We start from the raw sequence: 20,514 nt of genomic DNA on the forward strand, positions 1-20,514 counted from the left end.
TGTGTGTGGGTCTGACATCTGTATGGATTTCACAGGCACAATTAACAGTATGAATGAGAAATTGCCCTCCTCGAAGACTCCAGTGTTCTTTGTTCATTTGACTTCAGATACTGCAGATCATGAAACCACCAGTCAGATTTTTTCCCTCTCTTGTGCTCTAGATTGTCTTCCCATTGACATCCAGACACTAATAATAAGCAACACTTATCTAGCATTTCACATTTTTCAAAGTGCTGTACAAACAATACCTAATCCTTACAACACCTCTGTGAGGTAGGGAGGTATTATTATCCCTACTTCTAGAGATGGGGCACTGAGTCAAGGAGAACCTAAGTGACCACAGTAGGAGTCAGAACCAAGATGAAAATTCTGAACCACTACTCAACATTGCCACTCACTAAAGTGGGCTTAATCATTTAGTTGAGCTCCTCCATGTGGTGGCTGTCTGTGCATTCTGCACCTTAGCACAACAAGACTTAGACCAGAACCCCAGTAGACAGTTCATAGGCACTAGCTCTATTATTCAGTGTGCGGGGGGATTCTGTGCCATGGCAAACACACACACAGAATTCATGTCCCCTGCAGATTTTTTTTCTCCGCAGAAAATACATTCTGCCGCAGAGGTGCTGCAGTTATGTCTTTTGCCCACTAATAGCTCACGAAAGCTTATGCTCAAATAAATTGGTTAGTCTCTAAGGTGCCACAAGTCCTCCTTTTCTTTTTGCAATAGAGGGCAGTTGCTCACCAGTCATGACAGCCAATAGGGAGAGAGCAGAAGCTGCATTCCTCGTAGTGCCTTGCCTATGGGGCCAGATGAGGAAGCACATGTGAGGAAAACAGACAAAGTGGGACATACAAAACTACTGGGGGATCACAGACTGGGGTTCAGAAGGGCTAATGGGAGGGACAAACTGGGGCAGGGGCTGAATGGGAGTCAGGGTACAGGGCCACATGGGGATGGGGGAAGGGCACGGTGCAGTGACACATGGGGACAGGGGCAGATGGCAAGGGGTCAGCAGAGTCTGCATGGGGGAGGCGTCCCAGCTCCCTAACAATTCCCACCCCCCTCCCCAATAAAACCCCACAACTGTTCCATACTTCTCCCAACAACCCTCCAGGTTCACTCCCAGGCTTCTTCCTAGCAATTACTTTCCTCTCCCTCACCTCCTTTGTTACCCTGACTCCCCCAAGCCTTTGCACTGCTTCTGAAAGGGGTGGGAAATACGGTTCTGTGTTGTAGTTTAAATAAATTATTACTCTAAGTTCTGTATTAATATGCCTAGTAAGGAATCAATTTATCAAAAAAAATCTTCTGAATTTTTGTTGTCTGAATTGTTAGATATTTGTTGACAGGTATTTTGAAACCAATTACCAAAATAATTGAAACTGGAATGATTATGTTGAGTTATTTTGACAAAAATATGCAGTATTTTACAGAATTTTAAAATATTGTGCACAAATTTTTTTGGCGCAGAATTGCTTCAGGAGTTGCTCTATAAACTAAGTCAAAATGGAGCCTCCCATTGGCAAAGCCAGTAGGAGCTGTGATAGGCCCATCTAGCCAAATAAAGGCTCTTGGCCTCTTCCTTACATAGTAAAGTGACAAGGTGCATATTTAAAGCTCTTCATAGAAGATACAAACAGATTTAATAAGAGAATTATGAGATGCACCTATGTGAATTTACTGCCTCGGTGGAATGTTTACCTTTTATATTTTTATTGGATTATATGATATTGTTGTTTCTACAGTTTTATTTGTGAAAGGGAAATCATGGATTTCATTGTTAACTTTGCGGGGTTCAGTGAAGTGGCTATAAGTTTAAGACAATTAAATATGGATAAAGACTGCAAAAGGTTATGTGTGCGTAAAATTTCTGCATATTCAGAAATGTCCCCCTTCAAGAAGCTTTAACAATACTGCATTATAGAGACACCTGCTGGACGATGATTGTAATAGCTTCAACTGTCTGAATGCAAATCCTCCCAGATACAGAGACCATTTCCAAAGATATCTCCTCTGTGTGGATAGTTGCTTTTTGATCAACTAAGCATTCATGGCATCCCTGATTGGGGACAGCCAGCCAAAAGGGGGGGAAAAAATCAGTAAACCATATTTTGGAACTTATAATTACAAAAATTCTGTGCTTAACATAAGACCTTGACCTTGTAAGCCCTCACTCACATAAGGGTAGTGTTACATGAGGGTACAGCTGTGGAAATAACTGATTTTTCCAGCTTGCTGGCTGTACCAACAAATTGGCCGGGGGGGACAGGACACAGAAGATTTAGTTTTAATTTGGGGCTTTTTTATGTTTCTAACTTTTTAAAAATACAATTGAAACATTTCTAAAGTCATTTTGAATTGAAAAATCAAAACATTGTTTTGATATTTTTGAAACAAGTTTTCAATTTTTCTGGATTTTTTTTACCAATACAATTTCTTGAATCTGACACAAATTTTTAAATTATTTTGGTTGACCCAAATCTGAACATTTTGGTCAAAAAAAAAAAGCTTTGAACAAAAAATTTCACCAAGAACTGCTCATGGGTATAGTCCAACTGAATGAATAAGGCTACTTTTGTAAATAAGGATTACTCATGTGACTAAGGTTTTGCAGGATTTGACCCATGTAGTGACTTTAATACAATCTCAATATATTTTCAGTTATAATTTTTACACCTAAATTCAAGGTCACACATTTTTCTAGACAGCTTGAAGCCAAACAGTTTCAACATGAAAAATCAAAAAATTGCTCTTTCCCAATCACATAAAGAAGGATAATTCTCAATGTCTTAACTTGATCAAGGCACTATCAGTGAAGTTCCAGTGTTTCTATATTTTTTAACATAGAATCTTACTGATAGGTGAGAACTTGTTTTTGTCTAGGTTAAAAACAGAGAGATTCCAGATTTCGGCACCTCAATAAATAGCCTGATTTCTGAGGTGTTTATCTCACACATTTCTTGGTCGGGTTCTCCAGCAGAGATGGGACCAAACTGTGTCTTAACTATCCTCCTGAACCATATGCTACAGCTCTGGATACTATATAGAAATAGCTGGTTAAAGCAGACAGAAACAGGAGGGAGGAGCTCTCACTGCACAAGCCAAGGAGGGAGAGCTATGGAAAAGCACTGCTCCTCCAAACCAAGGAGAGATGGGGGAGCTCTTCCTTTGAAGAGAGGGTGCTGCATTCCCCTGAGTTTCCTCCTTCCTTTAACACATGAATATTGCATAGTTCATGAACACAATTAAAATATGGCTGGGTCCCCTTGACAACGGAAGGCTGAACTGTGTGTTAAACATGTCAGGAGTCTGCAGTACTGTAATGGGGTTCCCACAACATGACAGGTTTTACTACAGAGTCCTGCTCCTCTTTGATGGGAAATTGCTTTAAAGCCAGCTAGTCAGATTTTACATTAATTCTTTTCTTCTTCAACCCACTTATAGACCAAAACATTTTTTCCACCACCTATCAAAACACAAGGGAAAAAACATTCTCGTCAAAGGAAATTAATCACTGCATAATTCTTGCAAAGGCTTTATATAGACTCCCGCCTGCATGAGTTGTAGCACTAATAAGCATAAATAAGCACTTGGTCATGAATAGGTAAATTATAGGCACAGTATTTCACTCCCACTGACATGTTGTCACAGGCCGGCTGGCTGTTTAAGGGGCCTTGGGTTAACTCCACCTGTGACTAATTAGCTGCCTCCCAGGAGAGATTGTGAGGCCATGGATGAGCTGATAGCTTGAGGATCACCTAGGCCTCATAAAAGCCAGTAAGAGCTGCAAGACATAAGAAAGCTCTTGTAGCAGTGGGTGTGTGTGAGAGAGAACCTAAATCACATATGAACCTCTGGAGTATAGTCCTGCATTCAGGCTTGCTTTGACTTGACTCAGGCCTGTGTGGTGTAATCCTGTAGAGAGTAAATAGGCCACTGCAGGAGACCCTTGGTCGGGGGGAAGGGGCATGACTGACACGTTAATTTTGTGTTAAATAGCTTTATTTTGGAGGGGGGGGAGTTTGGGGAAATGAAGCTCTGAAGAAAAGGGGACTGGAATGCTGTGGCTGGAGAGTGTCCTTTAGTGTGTAGGCTGAGTTAGCTTGCTGATTTACGCTATCCATTTCTAATCCCAAGAATGAAAACAGCAAACACTTACGTCTGAAAAGAAATGTCTTATACACAATTCCCTTTTTCCTCTCCCCGCACCATGCAATGTTGTGTGACAACAGTTTAGAGGACAAACAAGCACACGGGCACTAGAACTTTTACAGGCGTGTGGGGTTTCAAACAGGTCCACCTTATTACAACATTTGCTGGGCAGCAATGCTGTAATTATGAATGCAATACATTTTTTATTGCATTGCCCCTTTTTCATTTTCACTAAAACTCTTTTCCAAAACTCTTATTCTCTACAGAAAGGCGAATGAATAGGTAAAATTATTCCATCTGCTTTTTGAGTGTTGTGAGGGTGGAAAAAATGCTGTAAAAACTATCAGACCCTTTATTCCCTACCCAATAACTTAACAATGGCTGAGCTTTAAAACTTGGCATTTGAGGAGTCCATGGTAAGGTATTCATCTGTGATATATGAAAAATAATTTGATTGAATAAGCAATTGAAAAATCACATCTGAGCGCATGTGGGTGGCTGCTAGGATTTTTATTTTAAATGGAGATTAATGAGGTATTACACCTTCTCTGACATGCCATGGCACATTCTCTCTGGTCATTCTGACAGGCAAAGGACCAGCTGCTTGAGTAGTTTGCATGAGGGAGTTTGTAACTGGTTCACTGAAAAACCCATGTTCCATTATATCAGGAACAGGATGAAATCAACCATTATCATGGGCATGATGACCCATGTTTACACATCAGTAACAAGTAAATTGTGTTATTTGTTGCAGATGGGTAGTCAGACCCATGACCTACAAAACTATAAGTAGATTATATCTGAAAGCTATAAATCTAATGTGTTTCATGTACTGGATTTATGAGTGATGAGTTGGACATGTTGACTTGTGAACTAATGTGAATGGGCCCCCTTCTACCACATACATATGAAATAAAGTTGTGTGTGTGTGTGTTTGTGTGTATATGGCCAAACTCTACAAAAAGGAGAAGCTGCCCTTAACGAGACACAGGAAAACACAAAAATGAGAAGAAGCAGGAATGAATGTACATTACACAATGCATATTTGCCCTGTGGAATTCACAGCAGGAAGATATCCTAACTGTTTGCCATAAAAGGTCATTCACTGATGTAATCAGTCAAGGTGAAACTGATCACAGAAGGAGTTAAGATGTCATACAATCACTGCATCCTGAAAGTCATTAAGGAGGTGGAATGGTTACCTCACGTTATTAGCCTTAAGGATTCATCACCTTCCTATGTGGGGAATAACTTATACTAGTGTGTGGGGAATAACTTATACTAGTGTAACCAGTCCCCCTCAGGGGAATTTACCATTTTTATATCTGTATAGTAGTTAAAGCAGTGTAACTTGTGTGTGTAGACCAGCCCAGTGCATGGTAAGCTCCAAGCAGTCAGTTTCTAAGTGTGAGTGTATGTGTATTGGAGGAGAAGTAGAAGCACTAGAGCTGCTTCAGGACTGGGCAAAGGCGACTGGCCTGGGGTTTCTCCGTATGTGCTTTTTGTTACCATCCGTGTTTCAGAAAACAGCATAAATGTACATTTTATAAATAAACTGAACGATGAACTATTTATTTTATAAATAAATAAATTGAACTTATTCCATGTCATCGGTTTCTGATCCAAATAGGAAAATGACCTAAGCCCCTGAAAATCTGCTGCTACTCACCAGAGATGCAACATTATCAATAAGTAAATAGTTTAACAAGAAGCAAAATTTGGATTTGATTTTGCTTCTTGTTAAACTATTTACTTAATTACTCAAAATTGGATTTGATTTTAACTAACTAGTTTTATTTTGCATTGCATAATATTATATATAGAAAAAGCTAAACAGGGCCAGTGGCGTGTGATTTCTAGGAATAGACTACAATTGGTGCCGCAGAAAGCATTAGCAGGGTTATTTGCAAAGTCCTGGGCAGAATTTTCACTCCTTGCACTAATGTCTTTTCACTCCTTGTGGATGACTTTTCCCCAGAAGTCGCCCCTCCCACAAGTTACAAATGCACAAAGGAGAGGAGTTGTGTATATATATGATTGTGTCAAAAAAGAATGTTTTTAACGTTGCAATGAGACATGAGAGCACTTTGGAGAAAGGTAACAAAAATGTGTATGAAAGTGCTAGGCAATCTTACGAAAACAGTTTCTGCTGTTTTCCTTAGAAGGCCTTGAGGGGTTCTGGAGCTTGTGAAAGGAGATATGTGTGAGATAATGAGCAGGGGCCCAAATCTCCCTGAGGCCTTCAGAAGCCCTGAATTTACCATCAGGATTTGAAGCCCTATAATGGGCCAAACCTAAACAACAGAACTGATCACCTGCCTCGCTAGAAGTGGGGGAAGACTTGCTAACTCTTGTGCTTTTGATCACAAGTCTTGCAGTATTTGGTTATCTTAAAGCCCCAGCTAGTGAAGTCTTTGCTTTCGTTCTGAAAAAGTAAATTTCTGGCCATTCTGGTTGCCATGAGATGTTTGACTGCCATGACCTGAATGAACCCTAAAAGCTCAGAAACCTAAAAAGCTCACAAATTTTATTTAAAAACAATAAAACAAAACTCTGGTTTCATTTCAATAGGTTTAAGCCAATTTTGTGATTTTTTTTTTTTTTGAGGCCTGATTTATGAATCCTTGGAAGTTGGCAATAGTGTGGGCGGCAAGAGGGGAATTAAGACTCTGGAAATAGTGCTTTAAGAGGCTCAGTCTGCTCCCTGGCAACTTGTAATATTTATCACAGATTAGCCATATTTGGTGTTTTTTTTCTTCATGCCCTAGGTCCTGAAAACACAGAATTATATGAATTTCTATTCTCAGCTTTCCTAACCGTGTAGCCCTCACAGTTGGGGATACAAACTGGAAAACGTGATCTCCACGTAGGGTTGCCACCTGTTCAGGTTTTACCTGGAGCATCCTTCTGGGTTTTCGCAAAAAGAAAAGGAGTACCTGTGGCATCTTAGAGACTAACTAATTTATTTGAACATAAGCTTTCCTGAGCTACAGCTCCCAACAATGTTTGAAAACCAGGCAAGCAATAAACCCAAAAAAACCCCCATTTTATTACCCGCCCTCCCCCCGTTTTATAACCAATCTGATGACGTTGGGGCCTGACCCATGCCTCGCAGCGGGGGTGGCCACAAGAGAGAATTGCTCGCAGTGCCCGGATAGAACGAATGAGACTACCCGCCCCAGCAGACACTGCGAGCCACGTCCCGGACCAGCGCCCTTTCATTGCGCGCATGCGCACTGGGACGCGGACGCGGGTTTTGATGACGTTCAAGGCGGGGACGCACCGTCGCTCACGCGACGGCTGCCGGGAGTTGTCGTTTCTATGGAGCCTGCGGCCGTGCAGCGGCGCTGGGCAGGGGGCGGCCAGCGGACTCCACCTCCCAGGGGGCCGCGCGGGCGGAGCGGGGGTTTCCAAACCTCTCCCTGGCAGAAAGGGAGCGTCAGCAAACGGCCCCGGGTGCGGAAGCCGGGCGGACAAGCGGCAGCTTGGAGCGGGCGGGCCCGAGCGCTGGGGCAATGGCCGGCGAGATGACGATGCTGGGTGAGTGAGCGGGGCTGGGGGCCGGGGCCTGTGCCAGCCCTGGGCGGAGGCGGGGGCGGCCCCGTCGGTCTCGGGGGCGGGGGGAAGAGTCCGGGCCCCCGGGCTCGGGAATGGGCCGCTGTGTGCCCGGGGGAGGTTCGCTGCGGGTCCCCGCTCTCGGCTCCCCCTTGGCCCCAGTGGGCGGCCTCGGGGGGCCTTCGCGGCAGGGAGGCTGGAGGCTGAGCTGCTCTGCCAGCCCCTCGCCTGCGGCCGGCGGGGGGGAGCTTGTAGGGCAGCAGCGGGCCCTATGTAGGAACGTGCACAAAGGAGCAGCAGAGTTGATGGGTGGAGAGCGGTAAATAGGGGTGTTCCCCCATCTGGAAAAAGATAAATCGGAAAAGGTTCGGAAAAGGGCAACAAAAATGATTAGGTGTGTGGAACAGCTGCCATAGGAGGAGAGATTAGTATGACTGGGACTTTTCAGGTTGGAAGAGAGATGACTTAAGGGGGAGATATGGGAGAGGTCTATAAAACCCTGACTGGTGTGGAGAAAGTAAATAAGGAAATATTATTTACTACTTCTCATAACACACGAACTAGAGGCCACCAAAGGAAATTGGTAGACAGCAGGTTTAAAACAAACAAAAGGAAGTATTTTTTCACACAACGTACAGTCAACCTGTGGCTCTCCTTGCCCCAAGACTATAACAGGATTAAAAAAAGAACTAAGTAAATTAATGGAGGATAGGTTCATCAATGGTTGTGGGCAGGGATGTTGTCCCTAGCCTCTGTTTGCCAGCAGCTGGGAATGGTTGATGATTACCTGTTCTGTTCATTCCCTCTGGGGCATCTGGCATTGGCCAGTGTTGGAAGACAAGATACTGGGCTAGATGGGCCTTTGTTCTGACCCAGTACGGCCGTTCTTATGATAACCTTTTCCATCTGTCACAGGTTTGTTGCTGATCTCCTTCCTGGGGATCCATGTGGAGAGCCCAGTCTTAGTGCCTTAATGGTCAATAGATCCTGAACATGGCACGTTATGGGGTTAATAGTAACACTCAGGGTTTGTCTGCCTTTGACAGTTCACATGGATTAAGCTAGGGCAGAGGTGGGCAAATACGGCCCGTGGGCCACATCCGGCCTGGCCTTTGAGCTCCCGGACGGGGAGGCTAGCCCCTGGCCCCTCCCCTGTTGTCCCCCCTCCCCTGCAGCCGCGCCGCTGAGCGGGCACTGCTCTGGCCCACCGCTATTGCTGGGCAGCACGGCTTGCGCCCTCCCAGGCTTTCCAATAAGCCTGTCCTGCCGCTCTGAGCGGTATGGTAAGGGAGCAGGGGGAAGGGAGGGTTGGATAAGGGACAGGGACCAGTTGGATGGGGTGCAGGTTTGGGGGCGGTCAGGAGACAGGGAGGGTTGGATGGGGGCGGGGAGTCCTGGGAGGGGGCGGTCAGGAGACAAGGAGTGCGGGGGGTTGGATAGGGTGTGGGATCCCCGAGGGTCAGGGGACAAGGAGCGGGGGGGTTGGATGGATTGGGGATTCTGAGAGGGTGGATAGGGGGCAGGGGCCAGGCTGTTTGGGGAGGGACAGCCTTTCTTACATGGCCCTCCATGCTGTTTTGCAACTCCAATGTGGCCCTTGGGCCAAAAAGTTTGCCCACCGCTGAGCTAGGGTGTAAATTTAAAGCACAGTAGCTGTTTCTGGTTACCTTCATGTGTGGATTCTCATTTTGGAAAAAGGATGGCTTGTTCCTGTTTAGTTTAACCCAAGTGGGTAAGTCAGAAACAGTTCTGTGTAGACATGTCCGTAGTCATAATTCTTGCCTAATCCTGCCGTCAGAGTGCTGACTGGTACAAAAGTCTGTTGTTCTAATTGTATTTTATTTATTTTGCTAAAAGCTCTTCCTTATTTCTGATCTGTTACTAGCGCTGAGCTTTCTTTTCATATGTAAATCTTCATGTAACTCTGGCCAGTCAATTCACAGGGATTTGTATGTATTCCTGGTCATGACCTACATTTGGTTACAGCAGTATGGCTTCAACTTCAAAAGGTTCTCAAAGACTATTTTGTCTCGTGCTTTTGCCTGTGACATGTCAGAGATGTGGGACACTGAATTTGAACATATCTGCCATAAACTGTCAATATTTTCAAGTCTAGGCATGAAGCTTATCTTCTCAAATTGGCTTTTCCGGATACTTATGCCTGAATCATTTCTGTTTGTGACATATCCATTTGGTACAGGTCTTATACAGAATATCACTCCAAAATAATTCAAACATAGAAAAGAAGCATAACTGTAAAAATAAACAAACACACAATTCCTTTCCTATCTGTCAGAAACACATGTTAACATCATCTTTGCCCATTGATCCTACCTTATTGCTTCTATCTTTAAATCCCTCCACTGATTCCACTTTGTGCAATTTATACAACGTACATTTCTTGTTCTTGCATTTGAGCCCAGGCCTTGACCCTACCCAGCTCGCATATTGGGTCTCTTCTCTTATCATGTATCTTGGCTTTGTCAACAGTTTCAGCCTCACCTCTCCCATCTCTATGCCATCTTCCATGCTGCCTTTTATGCTTAAAATAAAGTCCCAATACTAGAACATCAGGCTATTGCTCTCTGGAAGATATGACTAGTCTTTGACTGACATGGGAAGCTCATGTTTTGTATGTATATTTATATTGACAGTCTTCAAAATAAGCAGGAGAGCGAAATACAGAGATGTCATTTGAGCCATGGACTAGTAGCCAGGAACTCCTGGGATCTTACTCTGGCTATGTCATTGATTTGTTGTGTGACCTTGATCAATTCATTTAGCCTCTGCTTCGTTTTCAGTATCTGTAATGTAGGGATTATACTTACATACCTCACATAGAAGATGAGTATTTATTATTATTTGTAAATCACTTTGCAACATTATTTTGTTTTTTTGATTTACCATTCCTTTCTTTAAACTTTCACAAATCTTATGTCCTTGTCTGTTACACTTCAGTGGCTAGTAATTTGCCTGAATTGCCAGATGCAAGCTTGCGGCTGACTTCTGAGGAAATGAGACTAAGCACAAAGCAGTTTCACAATGTGATTTCACACTCTAATTTTACATCAGAGTAAATATATATATACTGAGTGGAATCAGTGGAGGGATTTATACACAGCAGAGTAATATCATGCTGGCTGAGTGATTCATGGCCATGAGTGTTACTTCAGGGTAGACTGTCAAAAACAGGGCAGAACACCCCAAACTGGTGGCATGTTCTATAATTAGATTTCATCAACTCAGTAACAAATATGAATTCCTGGGCCACTGTACTAGTCTTACTGTGGAGTGTCAGACCATCCCCTCGGGCTCTCCAGTCTATTTTGCCATCCACGCAAGCTGGATTTAGTGATAAATGGTCACTTACATAAAAATCACCAAATATTCAGGTTGCTTCCAGTCCCAAGAGACCGGTCAGCTACCCCTCATTATCTACCCTTTGATCTTACACTAAAGACAACACCTGTAGCCAGTCCCATAATAAACTATCTAAAGGCTTATGACCTAGGAAAAAGAAATAAGAAAGTTATTTACAGGTGCTACCAAGCAAGCAAGCATACCATATATGGTTGATAAAGATGACAGGGATAGGAATCTGTCAATTCAGTTTCAGGGCCCTGGAGATCTCTGCTTTAGTTAAGTGTCTCTGACCCAGTGAGAGTTCAAACAGAAAAGAAATGAAAAATTTTCTTGTAAACTTATTTTATCTTTTTCATTTGGCCCTACAGTCCATTTGAGAAGCTCCCTTGCATGTAGCATTTCCAAGGTGGGATAGGGCCATTCGCCAGTCCTTTGTATTGTGATGTTTCTTAATGGCCTGTTTAATCTTGATAGGTTTTCTTAATGTACAGTGGGGGGAAGAGACACACAATTCCCGTGCCTGCGTTCACAAATTCAGAGCAAACATTTTCAAGGTTATAAAGTAAAACTTGTGTATTTCCCTACAGAATGGAATACAGATACTACAAGTGAGATTAATACGTGCAGCAATTTACAAGCATTTCATAGTCTAAACACTAAATATATTGTAATACTAATACCTCTTTTGAACAAAACCAACATACAGGTGAGCTGGTTTGGCTTCCAGCTACGAGTTTCAGTTCTTATGGCCTTGGCCAGAGCTGGCACTCAATTTACCACTGTCACAACTAGTATTATAGCTATGAAGAACTTCCAAATTTGTTTGGATGGATGCTCTGATACTGTCTTTTTATCGCTCTCACAGGTTCAGCTGTCTTGGCCCTGTTGTTGGCTGGTTACCTGGCACAACAGTATCTACCTATGCCTACACCAAAAGTGATTGGGATTGACCTTGGCACCACTTACTGCTCTGTTGGCGTGTTCCTTCCTGGCACAGGGCAGGTGAAAGTTATTTCAGATGAAAGTGGGCATAACAGCATACCAAGCATAGTGTCATTCACAGACACAGATGTGTACGTGGGATATGATGGCCTAGAACTAGCAGATTCTAATCCACAGAACACGGTATATGATGCCAAAAGATTCATAGGGAAAATCTTCACTCCAGAAGAGCTGAAAAATGAAAGTAGCAGATATCCATTTAAGGTAAACAGATAGCAATCTTTACCAATTCTATCCAAATTAGTTTTATATATATGGTGTTCAGAGGGAGCAGATCCAATTGCCTTTGTCTGGCAGGTTGATCATCAGGATGCAGAACCCTGAATGTAGCATTTCAGGAACAAAATATGGTCTTTGTGCTGGTGGGATCCAAACATAGAAATTGCAAAAATTTAAAATAAAGATAAAATAATAACATATATTGTACAGGTATTTATTCTTGATTAACTTTGCATTTGGCTATTATACCTATGTTATTTTTATACCTATGATACTGGACTGTTTTGAGGCATATGAGTTTGAGGCAGAGAGAAGTGGGATGGAACTTGAGCAAAACAACTGGTTTCACAGCAGAAGGAAAAATCTGAGAGAAGAGTATTTGGCAATGGGAGTTGCTATGTTGGCAAACGCCAAATTTGAATTTACTAGATGTGATGGTTTGTGGATACGGTACATACATGATCCTCTTCTGTTCTGAGCAGGAGGGTACTGAAACATGCAAGAATCTTCTCTCTGAAATGGAGCCTCCCTCTTTATTGAATACATTTATTTTTATTAATTCTAGTTTATACAACAAGAAATTCACTACAGGTAGAGAGTTTCTAGGGTACTAATCCTTTCCCCCCTCCTGTAGTTACTTGAGTATTAGCCTTGTTTTGTCACAACGCACAGAGTAGGACCTTATCTGCTGATACTGTATAAGATGTAAACCAAAATAGTGTTTTTCAGTAAACTTCAATTGAATTGTAAACATTATGTAATACACAGCTTTCATAGTTCTCAATGCATTTTTTCCATGATTATGGATAGCTAGTCTTTTACACTTACAATTTCCCAACTACCCTCAAGCATTCTTACAACTACAATACCCACCTGCTGAAGTGAAGAAACAGATTGACAGAGCCAGAAGAGTACCCAGAAGTCACCTACTACAGCACAGGCCCAACAAAGAAAAGAACAGAATGCCACTAGCCATCACCTTCAGCCCCCAACTAAAACCTCTCCAACACATCATCAAAGATCTATAACCTATCCTGAAGGACCCATCACTCTCACAGATCTTGGGAGACAGACCAGTCCTTGCTTACAGACAGCCCCCCAACCTGAAGCAAATACTCACAAGCAACCACACACCACACAACAGAACCACTAACCCAGAAACCTAGCCTTGCAACAGAGCCCGTTGCCAGCTGTGTCCACATATCTATTCAGGGGACACCATCATAGGGCCTAATAACATCACCCACACTATCAGAGGCTCGTTCACCTGCACATCTACCAATGTGCTATATGCCATCATGTGCCAGCAATGCCCCTCTGCCATGTACATTGGTCAAACTGGACAGTCTCTACGTAAAAGAATAAATGGACACAAATCAGACGTCAAGAATTATAACGTTCAAAAACCAGTTGGAGAATGCTCCAATCTCTTTGGTCTCTCGATTACAGACCTAAAAGTTGCAATTCTTCCACAAAAAAAACCTTCAAAAACAGACTCCAAGGAGAGAATGCTGAACTGGAATTAATTTGCAAACTGGATACAATTAACTTAGGTTTGAATAAAGACTGGGAGTGGATGGGTCATTACACAAAGTAAAACTATTTCCCCATGTTTATTCCCCTCCTTTTCCCCCCCCAAGTACTCCTTTTCATTGTTTGTCTTTTTTTATGCAGTTCATTTATAATTATAAATGGACCTGAAAGTAGCAGTTCTACAAACCTGTCTTTCAATAATGGTGAAACTAGCACAATAAAATACTTAACAATGGGTACTAAGTCAGGCATCGGAAATCATTCTCTTGTCTCTGCTAATAGTGGGTGCAGGGAGTCTGCATAAAATAAATCTTCAGTGGTACAGTAGCACTCAGCAACTCCTTTGATGTGGACTGAATAAGTACCTATATACATGCGTGTCTGCTGAGACGTCCTGTATAATTTCTGCTTTAGCAGTAGAGTAGACTTAGGGTTTGCCTCAAAAGAACTGTTTTCATTCCTTAGATGTGCTGTTGTGTAGGATTATTAATTCTGATGTTGTGTGACCCGGCTTCTGGATTTTGACTCACTCGTCTATTTTGCCCAAATAGATCAAAGTACTGTAGGCACATTTTCTGGCAACTTGAATGCCTTCATGTCATATATCATTCATAATGGAAGGTAAAGAAAACTGGTTCAGATAGAATGTTTTAGGCTGGCAAAGCCACCACATAGTAGATTCTGGAGTAAGCAGGTATTCTACATATCCAAGTACAGTTTCACTCATTCATTTTGTTTAATGAAAGATGGGCTGTGTTTCACACTTGTGGGTTTTGCTGTCTCTCTCTCCTCTCCCCCCCTCCCCCCTCAGATTTTCAGCAACAATGGAGCAGCTGAATTTTCAGTGACAACCAATGAAACATATAATGTCTCACCTGAGTATATTGGCTCTCAACTGCTATTGAAATTAAAGAGGATGGCAGAGGAGTACCTTGGCATGCCAGTTTCTAATGCTGTCATTTCAGTGCCAGCAGAGTTTGATGAAAGGCAACGGAACTATACTATTAAGGCAGCTAACCTTGCAGGTGATGCATCTTTCTTTCTGGTATTTTCCCCTCTACTCTTTGAATTACCCTGAGGTTTACTCATCTATACTAAGTTGTTTGTGAAATGTAGAATAGCAACAGAGAATCAGTGGCAATCACCAAGAACAGCAGGGAACTCTCAAATGATCTGAAGTGCTGTTGGCTAATGCAAGTACAGATAGCAGTGTGCCCAAGTATCACTAAAGGAAATAGGTTTTTTGGAAATTTTCAATTCGAGAAAATTATACAGGAAACTTCATGGGAATAAATCAGACTCAAAAACAAGATAACAAACCATCCCACCCCACCTCACCTCACCTCCTCTGAGAAAGCACACTGAGGTAACTGTTCAATCAGTTTTCATTCTGACAGACTGCTCTAGAAGTAAATTTAAGAATGATATTCCAAGTTTATCTTAAAAACAAAAAAATGAAAGCTATGGCAGATGTAGAATTCCCTGTGAACTTCTCTTAAATGTCTTATATTTTACTTCAATCTGAACAAAAATTGACACTATTTAATGGAATATTTTCATAGAGTTTCTGTTTAAACATACAGTAGATTCCACTTAATAGCAACCCAGATATAACAGCTTTGGTTCCCAACAAAATGTTGCTACTAACCAAATCATGTCCCATTGACGTTTCTTTCCTGGCTGCAGCGCAGCAAACCTGCCTGTGGACAGGAGGTAAGGGGCTGTGGCCTGGGAGAGGATGCTATGGGCAGGGCAGTAGCAGAGAGGGAGAGCTGTAGCCAGGATCCTGGCACTACGCAGCATCTCTCTCTGTGCTTTCTGGATTGTGTCCTGCCAGGGAACTGTACCCAGGGGAAGAAACGCTGGGAGATGCTGAGCCTTGGAGAGAAGAGGTCCTGTGCAGCTCTTTGGCCCCAGATAGAAAGCCCCAACTTTTGCACTGCAGCCCCTTTCTCTACTGCTACCCTGCCTGCAGGAGGTTTGCAGGGCTGCAGTGAGGAGGAGAGGTGCAGCTCAGTGCTTCCTTCTCTGGCTGCAGCCTTTCAAACCTGCATTCCACTCATTGGCAATTGTTGGACAATGCCAGATTCTATGATCATATTAGCCAGCTTTTTGCTGGCCACTGGGCTGGGTTACTAATAACTGTGTAGTACAATAGATTCCACTCATCAGTTGTGTGGAGAAAATGTTAACTTGTTTTGCTTTTTCAGGGTTGGAGATATTACGGGTAATTAACGAACCTACTGCTGCAGCTATGGCTTATGGTCTCCATAAAGTGGATGTGTTTAATGTTCTGGTAGTGGATTTGGGTGGAGGAACTTTGGATGTCTCATTATTGAATAAACAAGGAGGGATGTTTCTGACACGAGCGATGGCAGGTAAGGATAAGTCACCCTATACTTCAATAGAACATGTTGGTTTTTCTTAAGTTAAAAACTAGTTCTATATAATTTCAGTGGATACATGTAAAAAAATCACTCGTAAAGGGATGCTAAATTGACATGCTGAGATTGACATACCTTAGAACTTTAGGTGGCCTACTGGTCCCCTGAATGTTATTTCTACTCTCCATAATTCTAAAATTAGGTTTGCAACTGATTTTAATTAAGAGAAATTCTTCCATTCTTTGGCTGATTTTAACATAAGAAGCTGTGGTCTAGTTTTCTGTCATTGTCACATTTGTGCACAGGTAACCTGAGCATTTGTGCGTTTACAATTACTGTGCTTGGAGCTAGTGGCGTTTCAAAGCATTCTACTACCTCCATCTGTCTGAGTCAAGGGGATTTGCCATATTATTGAAGGGTGCCTTAGAACAGTCCCCTTTTGTGCTACGCTGTAGTTCAGACATTAAGGGGTGGAGAGCTCACACACGGTCAACCCAGAAACAGGTTTTGTAACACAAATATGCCAAACTGATTGATTCATCACTTGGCAAAGAATTCTGGCAGCAATGCTTTGTAAACCTATGTAGTGAACACCAATTGCTTTGCAGATGACCTGGATTCAGACAGATCTGAGGCTGAGTACTATTGTTGATATTCCCGACTCAATGGGCTTTGACATCTGCTGCGCTGTCTAGTGAAAGCAAAAGAGTAATAAATGCAGTCAGCCATTTCAACATGGTTCTGTTGAACAGTATGAACTCCTTTTTTCAGTTGAAATAAAAAGATGGACTGAATATTTATGGGTATTGCACATTCCATTGGAAAACTCAAGAGGCCAATCTTATGAAGAGCAGGCATGGGTATCCGAAAACTGTTGGAAGGATGGTTAAGGTGGAACTAACACATTAGGAGGGAAATTGGGATGAGTGCACTATTCCACTACATACCTATAAAGCCTAGTATAGGATGGGTCCGTTACCAGAGCTTGAAGCTCACTGATCAAAGAGCTGAAATAACTCCTACTGGGAATCAGCGTTTCCACAGGAAGAACTTGACAGAATAGATACCTTATGGCTCAAAAGTAGCCTTTATTGGTGCACATTAATGTCCCTTAGTATATGATTTTAATATGAAGGCTCTAAAATACAATAAGTCCTTAACAAAGTTCAGCTCCAGGAGTTGAGGCACTAATCCTTCATGAGTTTCATCTTGCTGCTATTAGTGAAAATGTCTAATATGGGCAGAGATGTAGACAGTAACTAAGACTTGGAGTGTGAGTTGGGAATATGGAAAAGATTGACTTGCATAGTATCGCAGCAGGCTGCAAATATTTTCCATTTCAAATTTTACATTCTGCGAACCAAACCCCTTCCTAGTGTTCTTGTGGACTTTTTTTTTTTTTTTTTTAAAAAGATACTTCCTCTAAAATCCCCAACCCCTTGCTTTTTCATTTATGCATATTGAAACAGAGAACCTGAGACCATTCTTGTCTTGTTTTGTGAATCACATTACAAACAAAATATCCCCAAGTGATTATACTTCTGATTGTGCCACTGACTGTTGGGACTATAGTTGTGAACGTTTCTTTTTCCCAGTCCCATGAGAATGTCCTGCACATGACATAAAGGGCATCTTTGTGCCTTCTGAAATACTGTGTGTGACCTGATATATTTTTGTATGTCTTAGGTAACAACAAACTTGGAGGACAGGACTTTAATCAGCGATTGCTGCAGTACTTGTATGACCAAATCTATCGAATGTATGGCTCGGTGCCCTCCAGAAAGGAAGAAATACATCGACTTAGGCAGGCTGTGGAAGCAGTCAAGTTAAATTTAACTCTACACAAGTCTTCTCCTGTCAGAGTCTCTCTTACTATGCCAGAAAGGAAGGACCTAAAAGCTGTTTCAGAAGGAGAACAGATAAAAAAAAAAAACGTAATTACAGCCAAATCTTCACAAATGGAAGACGGTATGATAAACCTTTTAAGGGATGACCTTTCACAAACACAGAGCCACACTGTGAAAGTTGTCTTTGAAACACAAATCTCAAGAAAACTATTTGAGATGTTGAATGAGGACCTTTTTCAGAAGATCCTTGTGCCCATTGAGCAGGTGTTGAAGCAAGGACATCTACCCAAGACAGAAGTGGATGAGATTGTATTAGTAGGAGGCTCTACACGTATTCCCCGGATACGCAGAGTTATTCAAGAGTTCTTTGGAAAGGAACCCAACACCTCTGTGGATCCTGATTTGGCAGTGGTAATGGGTGTAGCTATCCAAGCTGGGATTGTTGGAGGGTCCTGGCCCCTCCAAGTCAGTGCTGTAGAAATTCCTAATAGGCATTTACGAAAAACTAACTTCAACTGAACTTCATTGTTCTTGTCACATTCCATTATTCACTGTTTCAAAAATCTACTCATGACCGTGCATAGACTTACCCAACAAACAGTGAAACCTAGTCTTAGCCATGTAATATATACCTTTTTAATTCTGTTCCATTTAAGTGTTGCTAGACCATTTATTGTGTGCTGGCTCTATCATGTTTTAAAGGTACTAGCAATTCAAAAATAATGGACACACACAACCCACCTCTGCTCCATTGGTTTGTCGTCTGGATGTGGGATGAAAACCTGAATTGATAGTTTTGAAAACCTGCTACTGCCAATAAAATGCACACATTTTCTTGCTAAATTTTATTAGCAGACCCTGAAAACTCGAAAGTGGAATGTAATCATGAGCTTGAACCTGTGGTGGAGATCGTATGTACTGTGAGATGAGGTGTAGCAGTATTAATGCAGACAGCTCAAATAATGTTCAGCTTAAATGTATTTATTAAACTGATTCAGTTGAGCACTTCAAAGCACCTTTCTAAATGCAATTTTCCTGTTTTGAATACTGTCTATTTGTCCACTTCACTTAAGATTCTTGTGCTGCTGTTTATAACAGCACAGTGTTATTGCTGAAACTATTTGTGGATTTGTCTCTTTTTAATGTAGACTTACTGCGGTCAAAAAAAATTAAGAATTTTTTTAGCTGTTTCATTCTGTTACGCTGGTGTCTGCTTTAAAATGCATTTTCCTAACAGATTCCTATGATTCAGTTTGTCATCAGCTAGAGAGGCTGCTGTGGTCCCTCTGATGTTTCTCCAGTGGGCAGACACCTGATAATACCATCATTACTGTAGTTCCTGCCATGCAGCCAAACGATTTTATAAAGCCAATTTTATATTAAATGAAAAAAGCACATTAGGCTCTGGAAGGGTCCCATTCAAGTTCTTCAGCCAGTACATCCCTACCATGAAATGCGTTGGTAGTCAACTAAGAGAATTGCTACAGCTTCTTTTTATTAACTTTCTCCCTAAAAATAAAATGAATCCCAACTATTTTTACCTGGTGCCTATCATGTTGGTGTCTACATGTTTTCAGGTTCCTGATGCTTGCGCCCACTCTGTGAAGTGGACATGGAGTGATAATTGTGAGGTGTAGTCTGGTAAAGAAAAACCATACAAGTAGCACAGGAACTGGGATGTAAATGTAGTAATATTGCAGCCTTTTGCTTTTGATAACGGTTTTGACTACTGGCGGGTTAATAAACACAAGGAGCAGAAGTTGACTCCTACAGTCTCAACTGTTGGAGGAAGGTTTTAAAGAAACTTGTCTAATTGTGTTCTTTTTGAAGGGATAAATTGAAATGCTGAATAGCCAAATGAACTCTTTTTTATATATGTTGTTTTATCCTTAGTCAATGAAGAGGGTATTATCACCTAACTAGATAACTAAGCAAAATTTGCTTAACAAATCTGAAATGAGTTGTATTTTAAATGTGAGATTTAATAGCAAAATATTTAAAATGAACAGTTATCTGCTACATTTTGAGACTTTTCAGTAATAGGCTTGCACTTAGTAGGGCAGACCCATTCCATCAAAACAGTGTTTTTTAAACTATTTTAAAGTGGCCTTGTCTCTGAATTTGTAAAGTATCTCAGATGATACTGCTGGTAGCTTTTGACCTGTAACCAAGGAAAACCAAGAAGCTTTCTGTGTGGAGAAAGAAAAATAGCAGAAATTCTTTGTTCTCAAGGGCCCTCGTGCCTGTGTTTATATGGGCCCTATTGCAACAAGAGGGGGAAATATTTTAATAAGTGGTTGTACAATTACAAAAATTAGCAGGGGTAGGTATGTAATTCTTGAAACTACCTTTTCTTTTTTTTTATACGAATAACAAACGTAAAGTTTGAAGTCCCTTCAAAGAAATAATGGACAAATATCAGTATGCAGTACAATTCTCTCAAATAATATGCAGA

The 20,514-nt window shown here is 41.7% G+C and overlaps 1 protein-coding gene across 1 annotated transcript; it reads left to right on the top strand.

The window, feature by feature from the left end:
• Window positions 1-7,415: 7,415 nt before the first annotated feature.
• On the top strand, window positions 7,416-19,595 carry HSPA13 (heat shock protein family A (Hsp70) member 13; the record flags this gene model as incomplete). The annotated part of the gene is given in 6 exon segments (XM_084617926.1): window positions 7,416-7,430; window positions 7,432-7,696; window positions 11,940-12,280; window positions 14,640-14,853; window positions 16,039-16,206; window positions 17,899-19,595. Coding segments are annotated over 6 exon segments (1,683 nt in total). The 3' UTR covers window positions 18,579-19,595.
• Between the last annotated feature and the right edge of the window lie 919 nt (window positions 19,596-20,514).

Source organism: Lepidochelys olivacea, assembly GCF_965140295.1.
Source record: "Lepidochelys olivacea isolate rLepOli2 genome assembly, chromosome: 1".
Lineage (NCBI taxonomy): Eukaryota > Metazoa > Chordata > Testudines > Cheloniidae > Lepidochelys > Lepidochelys olivacea.